The 15,496-nt window shown below is 40.3% G+C and overlaps 1 protein-coding gene across 7 annotated transcripts in view; it reads right to left on the bottom strand.

Moving 5' to 3' along the window:
• The window catches only part of bptf.L (bromodomain PHD finger transcription factor L homeolog), a 69,414-nt gene that overhangs the window by 50,146 nt on the left and 3,772 nt on the right, over positions 1-15,496 (bottom strand). For 6 of the 7 annotated variants that reach the window (XM_018235525.2, XM_018235523.2, XM_018235524.2 and 3 more), the window contains exons 2-10: positions 10,347-11,169; positions 6,186-6,403; positions 5,677-5,805; positions 5,121-5,297; positions 4,503-4,649; positions 3,985-4,169; positions 2,796-3,151; positions 2,550-2,681; positions 1,960-2,089 (exon numbers count right to left, since the gene is read on the bottom strand). In XM_018235525.2, the coding sequence (XP_018091014.1) occupies positions 1,960-2,089; positions 2,550-2,681; positions 2,796-3,151; positions 3,985-4,169; positions 4,503-4,649; positions 5,121-5,297; positions 5,677-5,805; positions 6,186-6,403; positions 10,347-11,169 (2,297 nt within the window). The remainder of the gene's footprint in view (positions 1-1,959; positions 2,090-2,549; positions 2,682-2,795; positions 3,152-3,984; positions 4,170-4,502; positions 4,650-5,120; positions 5,298-5,676; positions 5,806-6,185; positions 6,404-10,346; positions 11,170-15,496) is intronic. The other variant, XM_018235526.2, reaches the window with a different exon arrangement.

Genomic DNA, 15,496 nt, shown 5'->3' with positions numbered 1-15,496 from the left:
AATCTTCTTTCCTGTGGAAGGAACACACTCTTCCCCCCAGATGCTTTTTTGATAATCGAGTCGAGCTTCTCACCGAATAACATGTCTCCCTCGAAAGCCAATTGACACAGATTAGACTTGGATGCCGCATCCGCCATCCATGGTTTCAGCCATAGAGCCCTCCTTGGGGCCACAGTAAGTGCCATCGATCTAGCGAAGAGTTTCACTAAATCCAAAGAGGCTTCTGATAAGCAATCCACCGCCAATCTTAAATCTGAAAGCATTTCTTTCAAATTCCCTCTCCTTACATACGAAGAAATGGCCTCATCTAAGTTGTCCAGCCAATTCATGTTCATTGCTCTTAAAGTTGAAGTCATTGCTGCTGCTGGCCTACAGGCCGCCCCAGCCGATACATATGATTTCTTCAAATTAAACTCAAGCCTCTTCTCCATAGGCTCCTTGAAGGTTGCTGCATCCTCCACTGGCAAAGTTGTTTTTTTTGCCAAACGAACAATCGCTGCATCCACCATAGGTGGATTGCCCCAAAGTTTAGAAAAGGATTCCTCCACTGGCTATCTCTTAAGAGAACTTTCCCTGTATCACTACTCTCTTTTCAGTATTCTTCCACTCAGAATGAATCATATCCTTAATTGACTCATGTACAGGAAATGTGGAAGCCTTCTTCTTTAGAGATGGGAAAAATGTATCTGCTGATGAACCCTTTGGGAATTCCTCAGTTACTGTCAATGCCTTCTGGACTGCTTTGATCAGATTGTCTCTGCAATCAAGAGTAGTTTCTTCCTCCAAAAATAATTCTCCTTCCTCAGACACACTGTCTTCATAAAATTCTTCCTCCGATACCTCGGACAGAAATTCATAGACTGATTCCCGGATCCTCTTAGATCTTCTCGCCGACAAAGGTGCCGGATTAGCTGCAGATGCTTCCTGGACTCCTTGAACTGCCTGTTTAATCAGTGACACAAGGGCATCCAACTGGGGCATTCCAGCAGCTTGCTGTTGTCAAGTAAGGGTATGACCATCTGATGGCTGTTTGGAACCTGCAGCATCCTTATGGGGCTCACTGGAGGCAGGAGGGCTGGAATGCAAACAAACAAATGTCTATTCCTAGCACTTCCGGCTACTCGTGTGCGACTTCCGGTCTTTGGAACGCATCTGCACCATCTTAGACCATGCGCTCTCCTGATGACACGCAAAGCGGATTTTCCCTGCCACACTCCATCAAACTGGCCTCACCTCACCATGCCACCACGGAGACAGAAGGAGAGAGTCACCAGGTTCTTACCTGACTCTTCCACCCGAAGCCCTTCTCCCCCGGTGATCCCCATAGGGAGCAGAAAGGAGGCATCAAGGAGGGAAAAGAGAGAGAGGAAACCCCTGAACCTTGGAACACTGCCTGGGTAAGCTACAAACACTCCATCCAACATCCATGGTTTCTTCCATCTAGGCCTCACTCTGCCACCAGGGATTCTTTTAGGGGGCAGCTTTGGTATGTCCCCACTGTCCCTGAGTCCCCCAAGCAGACCTGGAGAAAAGGAGATTTTGTGTACTCACCGTTAAATCAGCCGTTCTATTCAGTCGCTTGGGAGACACAGGGCTTCCCTCTCTGGATTGAGGCCCTCCTTTGTCTGTCAGACATGTTAATTAGTTCTTCAATATTACTGTTTATACCATTGTTATTTATACTATTATAATCCTGTTGATTTTGATACAAATTGAGCTAATCTGCGCCTGCTGGGGATATAGCCAGTAGAGGAGGAGCCAGTTTTTCCTTGTTGTGTCCTGCCTCCTAGTGGTAAAAGCTATACCTACTGTCCCTGTGTCCCCCAAGCGACTGAAGAGAAAGAGATTTGATGGGGAGTACACAAAATCTCCTTATGTCTCACCACCCCACCGCTTTGCGGTCTGTGTGCTCATTTTACACTGAATGAGAAAAAAAAGCAGAATGTCCTGCTGCAATACCTGGTGTTTCACAGGGAATGAGTACTTCACCCATGTTGCCTGCTGCATACTCTCCTCATCCTCTTGCTTTCTCTCCTTTTTCTTAACCTTGTCCTTTTCCTCCCTCTCCAGAGAGGTCATTCTACGTAGCCTAAACTCCAAAAGGAAAAAAATACAGATATATATTTTTTAAAAGGTGAAATTTCTAAACACATACATTGATAACAAAACATAATTAAAACAATGTCTATAGATAAGGGAACATATATTTCCTAAGTCACATTTACAAAAGAGTAATTTTCTTTGTTCTAAATAAAGATATATTTGGTTGCAAAACCAACCAAAGCACAAGGAATCTAACATTATCTATATCTGTTTTTCTAGTCAAGTAAGCTAACATAATACTAATACATTATTTTTAGCTGCAAGAATGCCTGTTATCCATAAGGTGGAACATCGGATACACAGACATTCTCCAACTGTTGCTTTTAAGAATAATCAGATGCAAGACAGTTATATTCTCTACCCAATTATAGAAAGGAAGGATGGTTCAATAAACAATCAGGCAACAGTTAAAGGAAATAAAGTTCTGCAATCAGATGTGTTCTTACCTTGTGTGACCTAAACAATCCCTCCATATTGGTAGTATGACAACAGGTTTAATTGCACACTCCAGGATAGCTATGGCAAGTGCAAATTCTCTGGGTTTGCTACACATCTGAACTGCCTTTGTCCAATTTGACCTAAATAAAAGAAACATAGTATAACAGTGATAATACTAAAAATACAAAGACTCATCAGGAGGCAAGTTTGTTGGTTTAACTGCTTACTTTGTATGCACAGAGTAAAGACATTACCTGTGAGAAGCCCAGTTAGGGTGAAGGAAAGATGCTGGGATATTATTTTCGAGTTGCACTATGGTCAGTCTCAATGTGGAGACGGTCAGTACCTTGGATCCGTGTACAGACCCATTCCATTTGAACTCGCCCAGGGGTGACATGCAGAACTTGTGCGACAAGTGTCTTCTTTTGTCATGGTCTTCTCTGTGCTGGTGTTTGTTCAGTGCAAAAGAATTGGTGGTGTACTGATTGTGATATACGCGGTATTTGCCCTCCTGGCCCAGTTTGAAATAATGACTCAGGGTGCCCCTCATGATCAAATCTTTCCTGGTACTCAGGCGGGAGATTTCACCTTGAGAGTTAACCACCAGAACCTGTTACAGCAAAACAAGAACAAATTAATAGAGTAAAATGATGCTGTTACAAAGACCAGCCCAACTACAGCTACTTTCCTACATGTGACCTGATATCCATGACAACTAAATGTAAGGAAGGGGAAAATCGAGGTAACTGTGCTTTGTTCGGGTTAAGGAAAGGCATGGGGAAACCACGCTACCAGCCAAAAATATCTACAGCTGATCAAAACTCTAGAGGTCAGTATAACAAATCTTCAGTTGTTCTGAGCCACTTACAACAGGCAGAGAGACATGTTTCTCTGTTTATTATTCTCATAGGGTTATCGCTAAAATTTTAGGAAGGTTAAACTCTACTGAAGCTCAATTTTAGCGGGGATATATTGCAAAGACCCTACCCAAAGCAGTAACTCTACAATCATCTCAGCACCTTCCCTTTACACTGAGGACAACATTTTGAGTACACAAGAAAAGGCAAATAGTGCCAGTTTCTGATCACCAATAGCAAACTTTAAGTTAGAAAAAAAATGAACAGAGTAGAATATTGAATGATTAAAAATAGTGCAGCCAGAAACCACAGCTCCATATGAAAGCATGCAAATAAGAAGGCAAATGCCACACTGTAGTCAATAGTTTCTTAAGAGTCAAACCTCAATTCTGAATGGATCCTTCACCAGTTAAATAGTTTCTTGGATATATTTTGGAATAGTCTAAGTGCCATCAGAAAGGAATAGGCTAAGCCAAGCGGCAGAGAAAAGGTTTACCTAATAACTAAAAGAAAATCAAAAGGGCAGGTTAAGAGTCAACTGAGTGCAGCTTGGTCCACACGTGGCCGATTCAAAACAAGCACAAACCTCTCTGCCTTCCTTAAAAATCTTATTTGCTTCATGGATTGCAGATGACACCTGATGGTTCTTCAGCAGACTTAACTTGCTGTCTGGGTTCCTTAATCTGGTCACCATGCGTGAGGATGCTTTCCCTATGCCCAAAGAATCGCCGTGCTCCGAGCTGATCTTCTCTGATTTTACTTCTGTTGGCGCTGAGAAAGAAAAACGATACCTTAAATAAATGAGTGGATAACAGTCTCTCCCTGTGGAAACATTAAATGATATATTTTGGTGTGCAGCTCCCATTAACCTAAAAGTACTGTCAGTTCCCCGTTAGTGACATTGTCTGTGACATACAGGTTGTACATAAAAAAGGTCACTGAATGCCATGAAAGCACTTCTGAAAGCAGGAAACAGTGTGCTGGTTCACCCATAAGAATAAGTGTTGAGAAAGTGGAAGAAAAGGGAAGTACAAGTGCCATCATAGATGGAATATGAGCTGTGTTTGGTGCTTGCCCTCTCAAGAACAACTATCTTCAGGTTACCTGTTTCATCAGGATTAACAGAAGAAGGGCTGTGTCTGTCCTCAGGGCTCTCAGTGTTGTCACTGTGTTTCCTGGGTTCATTCTTGGTGCAGGGCGAGTCCTGTGAAGTTGTACTCCTGCTTCCATCTTCTCTGCAAGCTTGAAGAGCTGGAAGAATATTTGTATTGGACACTGCATCAGGCATATTTGCTTCATATAAAAAGGAAGATAATTTATCTAGAATATTTCACAGACACACGGTATTATTTCATAATTTGACAGGTCAAGAGATTTCAGTAGTATGTGTGTGTGTGTGTTTTTTTAAGACATAAATTCTCCCATACTAAGAAAGAATGCTGAATTTTAGAGACTTTCATCTAACACAGCAAGGGATCTCTGAAATGGCCAGCAGGGGACAGTACAACCTAATAAACTATCCCCCGTAGCAGCTATTAAAGTTCAGAGACTCGAGAATTAATTTTTGATTGCATAACATTTTAATTCACAAACCATTTAAGTTAATCTAAGCTTTAACTGCCTCAGAAATTGTAGATCAATAAACCTGAATGCTGGAAACAGTGGAAAAAGAGCACCCAACAAATGGTTTAAAGACAAATTACTGCATGCATGAATGAGTACCTGGCTGAGCAGTAGAGGAAGACTTATCTGTGTCCTTTTCAGCTGCTGCCACTTTGCTGCAGTCTTCTGTTGCCCCTGAAGATGGTACCTTTTCAGCAGCAGCAGATTCAGCAGGGTTGGTGCCTGACTCTATAGAAACAGAGTCCTGTACAGTTGTTTTGCCTTCATCAGTGGAATCTAAAAAGGAAATACAGAATTAAAGTGGGAAAAATACATCTTGCAATACTACTAACAACCTATGGACGGCCATTTAATCTTAGGATGTTTTGGAATCATCTAACTGTTCTGAAGTTTTTTTTTTTTATTGCCCTTGTCTGCATTGTGTTCCAATAAAATTAATTTTTAGATCTGGAACCCATCCTAGCAGAACTTTAATTATTTCTTGTAATTGCAGATTTTAGCCACACACATGGAGCAATGCTACCTGCTCTATCACAAACCATAAAAAGTTGAAATCCTCACTACCAGTTTGATGAGGTGGGGAAAGGGGCATTGGTCAAAGCCCAGATGTCATGAATGTGAATCTTCAGTTGAAGGAAGAGAAATTAAAACTCACCTGCTTTTTCTGTCTCTGCTTTTGGTTTTTCATCTTCTGTACACTTCAGAGTTTCACCAGCCACATTCTCTTCTGGTTTCTGTTCTTCCAATGGACTTTGCTTAGCTTTCATTTTCTCCAATATTTCCTCTACAGGATAATGAAAAAATTAGCAGTAAAAGGTTTCTCCATGCTTCTCAACAGCTTTACCCTAATGCAACACTATCATCAAATGTACTACTTATATGTGGAATAAAGGGGGAAAGATTAATTAGGCCGAAGTAGCTGAAGGGTACTATTTAAATGTATACAAGTGCAAGTGAAGGTACTTTAATTAAGATATATTATCCCTTTATCTTAGGAACCACACAGTAAGGGTAGAGAAGGTGCAAATGAATGCAGGCCCAACCATAAGCAGCATTACAGGAGACCCCAAGTATGAGCACCCAGGTCATCATGTGCTGAATATCCCACTCTATGCAAGATCATCTTTGGAACAAAGGCAGCAACACCAAATTTATAACGCTTACCATTGGCCACAGAAAGGTAGGACTTGTTGTTTCCCCGAGCTTTGTTAGTAAGTTCCTCAGTTATATCCATGTGCCTGTGGATTTCTTCCTGCAGCTCATCCAGGGATTTACAGAGATCTGCTTCCCAGTAATTCTTATCTAGATTTTCGATCATTTCTGCTAACTGGACCTTGGTGCTATAGTACCAGATCTTCTTGTCAGTCTCAGAGTCTTCCTCTCTGCACAAATAAATAGGAAATTGGGTATCCTTGACTGCATATTGCACAAGGGTACTATGCAGAAAGCAGTTGTGTCCATGCCATGCCTACCCTGTATGGGAATAGACGACTCTCAGAATGCCCAACAGTACCCACATCCAATAAAGAGCGTAACAGAAACCACAATATATTGTACCTACATATGGCGATTTTATGTGCTTCTTGAAGGGAACAATCCACCAATCCCTTAATTCTCAATGGAGAAAGTTATGTTAGAGGTAGCACAGCCAACTAAACCACAAAACCTAAATAACACGTAACAGCCAGTTTCAACATAAAAATATATCGTCATTACACAATTATCCATTTGATCATTATGCCATGTAGAATTTTTGATGTGAAGTCTTTTTAAAATTGAACACGTATAAACCCCTGGTGCTGCAGATTTAAATTATAAGCAACTTTATTAGACTAAACTGGTTTACAAGGAGTATATGCCTGCAATCATTACTGATCAGCAGTAGCTTTGTTATGATCTAAGATAGGGAGTTGTTGTCCATAGATTGTAAAGAAACTATTAGCTTTATTATAGGAAAAATATTGTGTAAAAACCAAGAATGTGCCAGTGCATTATAGCCTTCTAAATATAGAAAGAATGCATGTTACAAAATTTTGTTTCAGGTTGATTTATTTAAAAATTCTACAAAACCCCTACTAGTGCCGCCAATCTATTGCCTCCTTTCCCAGGCTTTTGGCGACACTCAGCTCACTATATTGTAGAACAGGAACCATCAGAAGCTAGGCTGACCTGAGAGGGAACTGAAACATATCTTTGCTTGTGTGACTGCAGGGCTCTGATTGGCTTTCCCCCTTAAAAAAACACAGAAACTGTAGCAGATCTATGGGAAGCTGTAATAAAGAGGCGTTGTTCACCATATACCACTTTTTTCAGGTTTTTTTTTTTTCAGGTAGTTCACCCAAAATACTTTTTTCCAGTTACTTTCTATTTCTGACCGTTTGTCTAAAGTTTTTTTCAGGTCTTTCTGAGTCAGCTCTTGGAGGGGGTCACCAATTCTGTAAACTGTTCTAAATGATACATCAATTGATATATTTCTTATCTTTCTTATCTAGTTGTTAATATTTCAGTTAGTGCTGTTGACATTTGTATCAACTAACGCAGCAAATTGTAACAGTTCAGAATCTGCTCAACTTTAGGCTCAGAAAAATTAAACATGGAAAGCAATTGAAAACATCTATTTCTGGCAAACAACTAAAAGCAACTAAACTGAAAAAAAAAATGGTTTGGAAGGTGAACAACCCCTTTAAAGCTAATGAAAGTTTTTAGCCCAGAGTGAGTATGTATTACTCATTATTGCCTACAACATTCGGGGGGTTCACAGTTATGCTATATGCCTCCTTTAAAAACCATGCAGATTCAGAGACCCAAATCCAAATGCTGAGGGGGCAGTGAACAAATGCTGAGCAGGAAGAGGTTGCCTGAATGATAACTGAACCCTAAAAACCTATGCCACTTCACCAGCTGCAGTAATCGAAATACAAAAAAAGTGTGTAAAGGCATGTGGTGCTTTTGTCACCTACAGGTGAGACAGTTACCTTCCCATCTAATGTACAAAATAGGGGTGTGGAAGCACTCTAAAGGCTAAGTAATAGTATATTTAAGTATAATGGAAGTGCTAGTTTTAATGCACATTCCCTGGTCCCCTGTCTCAAAAGTAAGTTTACAAAACAGGGGTTTTTAGTTACAATGTTATGATCATAAAGTTGAAAAGCCACCATACCACGTCAAGGTAAACCCCACATGGCGGTCCCTAACTTATTTGCCTTTCGGCCATAGTATAAAAAGTCTTACTGCATAGTAGCATTCTGTGTAATCAGTGTCTGTTGAACCTTGGTTTCAGTGTAAAGGATCTATCCTCCCCCGCCAGTATGTGGCTTTTAAGGGAGAGGAATTGTCCAGACCAACGCCCATTTTTTACCTTCCCATCTATATGCATTCAAATCATCTGGCACAATCCTAAGAAAATGTCTGAAATATCCTTAGAATTTACAGTAGGTGGTACATTATTTCTTATGATACGAGTGATATTCAGAGTTTCCTGAATAACCTCAGCCAGTAGCCTTGTGCCTTTATATGGTCGAAGAACCCCTCAGAGACTTCTAATATCCTTGTAATTTACAGTAGAGGGAACATCATCCCTCATAATACACTTTACATGATACAATCTGGCACAATCATCGAAAATGTCTTCCACTTTTTCCCACGATTAAAGGGGTTGTTCACCTTCCAACACTTTTTTCAGTTCAGTTAGTTTCAGATAGATCACCAGAAATAATGACTATTTCCAGTTACTTCCTATTTTCTATTTGTGACGGCTTTTCTAATATTGAAGTGTAAAGTGTAATTTTCACCTTCTAAAGCAGCTCTGGGAAAGGGGGGGGGGTCGCTGACCCTGTAATGTAAACTGTTCTAAATTGATACATTTAGTTGATACATTTCTTATATTTGTCCCTGCTGAGCATTAAAGGCAGCTGTTAGAATTGATATAATAGTTGCATATACTCCAGAGATGCTGATGAGAAATCTATCAACTAAATGTTGCAAAATTGTAACAGTTTAGAGTCTGCAATTACTGAGCTGTCAGACTGAAACACCAGAGACCGGGACATTGAACTTAAACTTGGATTTTAAAAAATAAATAGAAAATGGAAAGTAATTGGAAAAGGTTGTTATTGCTAGTAAACTATCTGAAAACAATTGAACTGAAAGTGTTGGAAGGTGAACCACCCCTTTAAGCCTGCAGCCTTGTGCCTTTATATGGTCACAGAACCCCTCAGAACCACACAAGTTAAGACTTGAATAACTCAAAGCCCCCTTCTCAATAAGTACATATTGCAAATACAGATGGGCAACTCAATATTTATTATGGATCCTAGAACTTCCCCTTCATTTCACAAAAAAAAGCGATACATCTTTTAGAATTGATTTCTGAACCACATGTGCAACCATGGTGGATACCATTCTCAAACAAATAGAGGGAGATTGAGATTCAGTCTATTGTGTCCACTTTCAGAAGTGGAAAAAGCTTGGGTGAAAAAATTAATTTTGGGCCTTTACCCTAAAGAGGTAATACATATTCCTGGAATCAACCAGCACTCATAGGACTTGAATTAAGTTCAAAGGACTCTTCATTAATGCAAAGTCAACTCGACGTTTCAGTCACAAGTTTACACCTTTCTCAATTTTGAGAAAGGTCTGAACTTGTGGCTGAAATGTCGATTTGACTTTGCACTAATAAAGAATCCTTTGAACTTTATTCAATTCCGATGAGTGTTTGTTAATTCCGTGGATGTGTTTACTGAAATGTAACCTGGCACCCAGACATTGTTTCATTGTGATGAGAGTGCCCTCTTTACTAGGGTGTATGTACATATATAATCTTGATATCTTGATAAAGGTCTTCTATGTAGGACCGAAATGTCGACTTACACTTAAGTTTTGCACATAAATTAAGTCCCATGAGTGCTCCGTGTTCTTTATGTTGATATAACTTTTTGTGCCAACCCCTGAGCTTTTTTGCCTTTTTTTAGGGGAGAGCACATTTTAGAAAGACGTTTCTGATGAACATGCCAATTCCCATTGCCTTGGTGTCCAACACAAAACAAGAAGGATTGAAGTATATAACTGTATGTAAATATGAAGTAACCCTAATAACAAGGGACGGTGCTACATAACGACGGAAACTGTTCTGTTTGCAGAAGATACCATAGGAAATAGAATTCTATAGCACTGCTGCCCAACAAACCAGGGTCTACATTTGCTGGGAATTTAGTAATCTACATATCACTATCAATGTGCAAATGTTGGCATACTATTGAAAAGCCAGTGAATTAAGGCTAAAGCAGCTAGCCCTAGGCACAAAGATGGCAGGAGAGTAGTACTTACATAATGATCCGTCTGTTGAGAAACCAGTATTTCCGTCTGTTCCGGTCATAGCCGATCGGTTCGTGCCTGATATACGGTTTGGTTTTTTGGATTTCAGCAACACAGTCGTTCACTCCAGGCACCTTATGTGCTACACACACCTCACACTGCCACTCATCTTCTGGAACCTCCTGCAGAGGGGGTTTAACACACTCCAAGTGGTAGACGGCAGAGCATGTCTCACAGCAAAGCAAGTCGCCTAGTTTATGACAAACCCGACAGTGATCATCGTATTGGATCACCCCCTCGGACATTAATTCCTCTCGGGCCATGTTGGTAGTAAGAAACTGATCTACTAAAAAAAGAAGAACCTGTACTTTACTTTCGATTGGTCCATAGGGGTACTCTTCTACCTCCTGGTATGGAAGCACATGATGATACTCTTTGTCGCTCTCGCAGTACACTCGCAGCACTTCTGGCCACGTCATACCATCTATTAAGTACAATGTGGAATTCACACTATCTTTAAGATCAGCAGGTCCAAAAGTTGTGTTTGACGTGTCCTCCTCACGTAGAACGGCTTTCAAAAGTGCCACATGAGTTTCTGCCATTAGCGTACATTGTTCCTGACTTACAAGGGCAGCACAAAAGTCCTCAAAGCGGAAAGGTGAGAGGCGTAAAACAGTGCCAAAGTTCCTAAGAATTTCATAGATGGCAACCACATTCATTAAGTGCTCGCTGGGCAACAGTAAGTCTTCTGCGGACTTGGGAAATTCCAAAGGAGGAATGTCTTTCACCTCAAATATTGGGGAGCGAGGGCGATGAACTCTAGGTTTTCGCCTTCCTGTGAATAAAAGCAAATATACAGTGACATAAAACATACAGGAATATTTCACACTTTGAAATCCAGAAGGCTAGGGTTGTCACTTAGGTGCCACAATGTACAAATCTATTAATTTATATGTGGAATCAGCACATAAACTATTATCATTAACTCATTATCTGCAGGCAGGCCATCCATTGCCCCAGCAAATTGGCCTGCCTCAGGATAAACAATGACTTTTTAGTATCCCTTTAAATAGAGAGCACCCAATTCACATGTTTAAAGCTAAATATCAGGCACCCATTTTGAGAGAAGCAATACAGCTTCATGTGGGTAAAATTTCATTTTGTGAGATAGTGCCATCCGGCTAGTGATCTGCAGAGCTACAGGATGTGCAGGGAGTCGTATTTGTGGGACATTTAGTGGAATATTTATTATGTGGTGTAAAAAACCGTGGAATACTTTTGCCACACATTGCTAGGCAAAAATGGCGTAAACATGGCGTAATATTTTTAAGAGCTTTTTCTTTGAGCAACTTCTGTCGGGAACTTGCTTACAAAGTCTGAAACAGTGTAAAATAATGGTGGCAAATCTGGAGTAAAATAAAACACAGCTTGATAATTTCACTATTTATTTTACAGAGATTTTTACACTGCGAATTATGTTTTACACAGCATAATAAATAGGCCCCATAGTAAGTAAGTTATTATGAGAAGGACCATTCTCTAAATGCAGCTAGATCTGAGTTTTCCTGTGAATAATTACTTTATAGGTAGCACGGAACATTTAAAAGGGGGAAGCAACTGCGTAGGAAAGGGGGGTGCAAAATGGTTTGCTAGGCATGAGAAAGCCAGCCCTCTCATACACTCCAATATATAAATCACAGAGGACAGATGCAGTTTTTTTTTTTTTTGTTTTTTTTTTTATAAATCAGGATGTTGCCCAACACAAAGCCTATGTGAGGGGAGTAAGATGCATTTTACTGGAGGGGGACAACTTGAAACCTGGAGGAAGTGGCTGGAAGGAATCAGTCTCAACTTTCCTATGCAAATGCCCCCCCCCCCAAACTACCCATTGTAAATTCTACAGCAGGGGTATACAACCTTTTTTACCCATGATACACATTCAAAATGTAAAGAGTAGCAGATATGCATGGTGGGGTGCCAAATAAGGGCTGTAATTGCCTATTTGGTAGTCCCTATGTGGCCAACTGACAGCCTACAGAAAGGTCTGTTTGGCAGTACACCTGATATTTATGCAACCAAAACTTGATTCCAAACGAGAAATACAAAAATAAGCACGTATTTTGAGGCCACTGGAAGTGAATTAGTGAACAAAATGTTGCACACAATCCAATGGTTGGGGATCACTGATCTACTCATCAAGAACACAGAGCAAGGTGAACTGCCCCTTACATACCATTTTTCAAATTCCCTTTTGGAATTCCCTCTCAAAATTTTCTGAACTTACACAGGGGAAAGTGGCTCAGCCTGCAACTCTCACTGGCAGCATATGGGGGTCGTCTCTGAAAAGCAACCCAGCTTAATGGGCTGATTATTCTGCAATGGACTGAAATATCCTACCTGCAATTAGCCTTCACAAAGTGGCAACAGCACAGGCAAAACTAAAGTCTAAAGCATGCCATAGACTTGCAGATATAAAGTTACATCAGTCGAACGATCATGCAGTGCAATCTCCTGACCTACCACTAACCATTCAGATTAAATAAAGTAGTAAACAGAACAAGACAGACGATGCTCAGGCCATTAGTTGGCAGACAACAATCGTATGAAAAGTTAGGTCGGACAAATAGTAGTGAGAGTCACCCACTGAAATAGACAGATGCAATACATGCAGAGATATGTTCAGTACCCGAAAGAAATCTTTTAACCTGTCTGATCAACGAAATGATGCCACGAAAAATGTCGGGACGTTCCACACATGGTCCGAAAATTGTACAATATGAAGATTCATATGACTTTATCTTTGCATTTATGGCCAGCTTTAGGATCTGGTACTGCAACACAACAATTGACTACAATTCCCAACAAATCACTCAGTAGCAACACTCACAGAAGATAATTCCCCCCCCCCCATTGCCCACAGTGCACTGCTCCTTGCCACTGAAACCCAACACTAATTTGTTCTTTCCTCTTGAGAATAAATGTCACAAATGTAACATTTTCACCGGTTATTTGAAAACATAATTACAAATGAAAGCTGTGTTTGTGGCCATTTGCACTGCATACCCTTGAAACAATGTAGCAGAATTCAGCTCACTTCCAGCCAACATCTGAATTACCATAATGCCTTTCATGCTTCTTTATAGGACTGTTAACCAGCTGACTTCTGCTATATAGTGCAAGCAGTCAGAATCAGTAAGGAAGGAACATTAAATGTATAAATAACTTTAAAACCACTGAAAACATGCCTTACAAAAAAAAAAAAGAAAAAAATGGAAAATATTCTTTGAATAGCATTTTATTCCATTTTTAAAAAATTAAAATGATGTGGTCGAACTGCCCTATAACCCTGCTGCTCCAGACAACCAGACAGGAGGGCCACCTAGAGAAATGGTTAGTGTCCTGGCTGACAATTATATATGCAAACACAGTAAAAGTGAGCAGCGCTGCATGAATATACTCAGGTGATTAGAAACATGCGATATATCAGCGGGAGTACAGCCCAATTTTTAAAGTGGCACATTTGGGCTGCAAGATTGGTGCTGAGGGAAGGTATAAGTGTAGTTATATGCCCATAATTAATCCTCATTGGAGGCAGAATTATTATATTGGTTTTAACACTTGTGATTTTTTTATGTAGACTTAAGGAACGCAGAGCTAAATTATGGAAAGATCCCTTATCTGGAAAATCCCAGGTCCTGAGTATTCTGGATAACAGGTCCCAAACCTGTACTTTTGCCTACAACAGGGAAAGTGCCAGCCATAATTATTTTGGGCTTCATAGGGAACATATAAATCTTTATATCAACTGGGCTCCATTTCCAAAGGCTAAAAATTGACCAATAAAATATGAAAATAAAACATGACAATTTCACACCTCTGTGATGTTCTAACACGGGAGCCCTACACCAACACCTCTATGCCATTACAGGGGTTGTTCACCTTTGAGTAACTTTGAGTATGATATAGACAGTGATATTCTGAGACAATTTGCATCTGGTTTCCATTTTATATGGTTTTTGAGTTATTTAACTATTCAGCAGCTCTCCAGTTTACAATTTCAGCAATATGGTTGCTAGAGTCCAAATTCCATTAGCAACCGTGTATTGAATAAGAGACTGAAATATGAATGGAGGGAGGCTAAATAGAGAGATGAGTAATACAAAGTAGCAATAACAATACATATATAGCCTTAAGCTGGCCATAGATGCAAAGATCTGATCGTACGAATTGAGGATTCGTACGATTTTCGGACCGTGTGTGGAGAGTCCCGACATTTTTCGTCCGGCGGAGATCGGTCGTTTGGTCGATCGGACAGGTTAGAAAATTTCTGTCGGCTGCCGATAATATCTCTGCGTGTATTGCCGATCGTACGATTTTCAGTGGGAGACTGTCACTAGCTTTGGTTGGACATAGATATCGTACGATTGCTGTCAGGGGCAGAACATTGCTGATCTGTTCTTTAACTAATCTGACTGGTAAGACTTTGATCTGAATGGTTAGTGGCGGGTCGGGAGATGGGAAAGTCCGATCGTACGATGATCTTTGCATCTATGGCCAGCATTATATAGCATTTGTTTTTCAGAAGTGGTCAGTGAGCCCCCTTTGAAGCTGGAAGGAGTCGGAAGAAGAAGGTAAATAAATAAAAAAACTTAAAAAAATGAAGGCCAGTTGAAACACTGCTTAGAATTAGCTATTCTAGAACATACTAAAAGTTAACTAAAAGGTAAACCTACTGCTTTAACAAGGGGCCACACAACCTACTGGAACAGCAGGAGGGAAGAGGATATGTGGCTGCTCACTGAAATCAGCCCCTGCATATCTCTAAAAACAAGAGTCAGTTCCAGAGCCCAGTTCCCATCAGTCAATAGTAATAAGCCCACCATTAGTTAAGGGGTTGGGGTCTGATTAGATAAAGACAAACAAGAAAAGTATAAATTCCCATATTATTCCCACAGCTTCTACAATGGTAGTTGTACTATATAATGGAAATATTGGCCCTATATTAACTGACCTCCTTTTATACTTCAGGCATTACCATGGAAACAGATGTGTTTTTGGGCCAAGAATTTCTTGACGGGTGGGCCCCAGTCAATTTTTAAGACAAGCAGCTCAGTGGAGCAATGCAAACTGACAAATGCCAGCCAAGAACCACTACATACTAT

Source organism: Xenopus laevis, chromosome 9_10L (genome assembly GCF_017654675.1).
Source record: "Xenopus laevis strain J_2021 chromosome 9_10L, Xenopus_laevis_v10.1, whole genome shotgun sequence".
Lineage (NCBI taxonomy): Eukaryota > Metazoa > Chordata > Amphibia > Anura > Pipidae > Xenopus > Xenopus laevis.
Note: the sequence above shows the minus strand (reverse complement) of the source record. Positions and strands in the feature narration are given on the sequence as shown.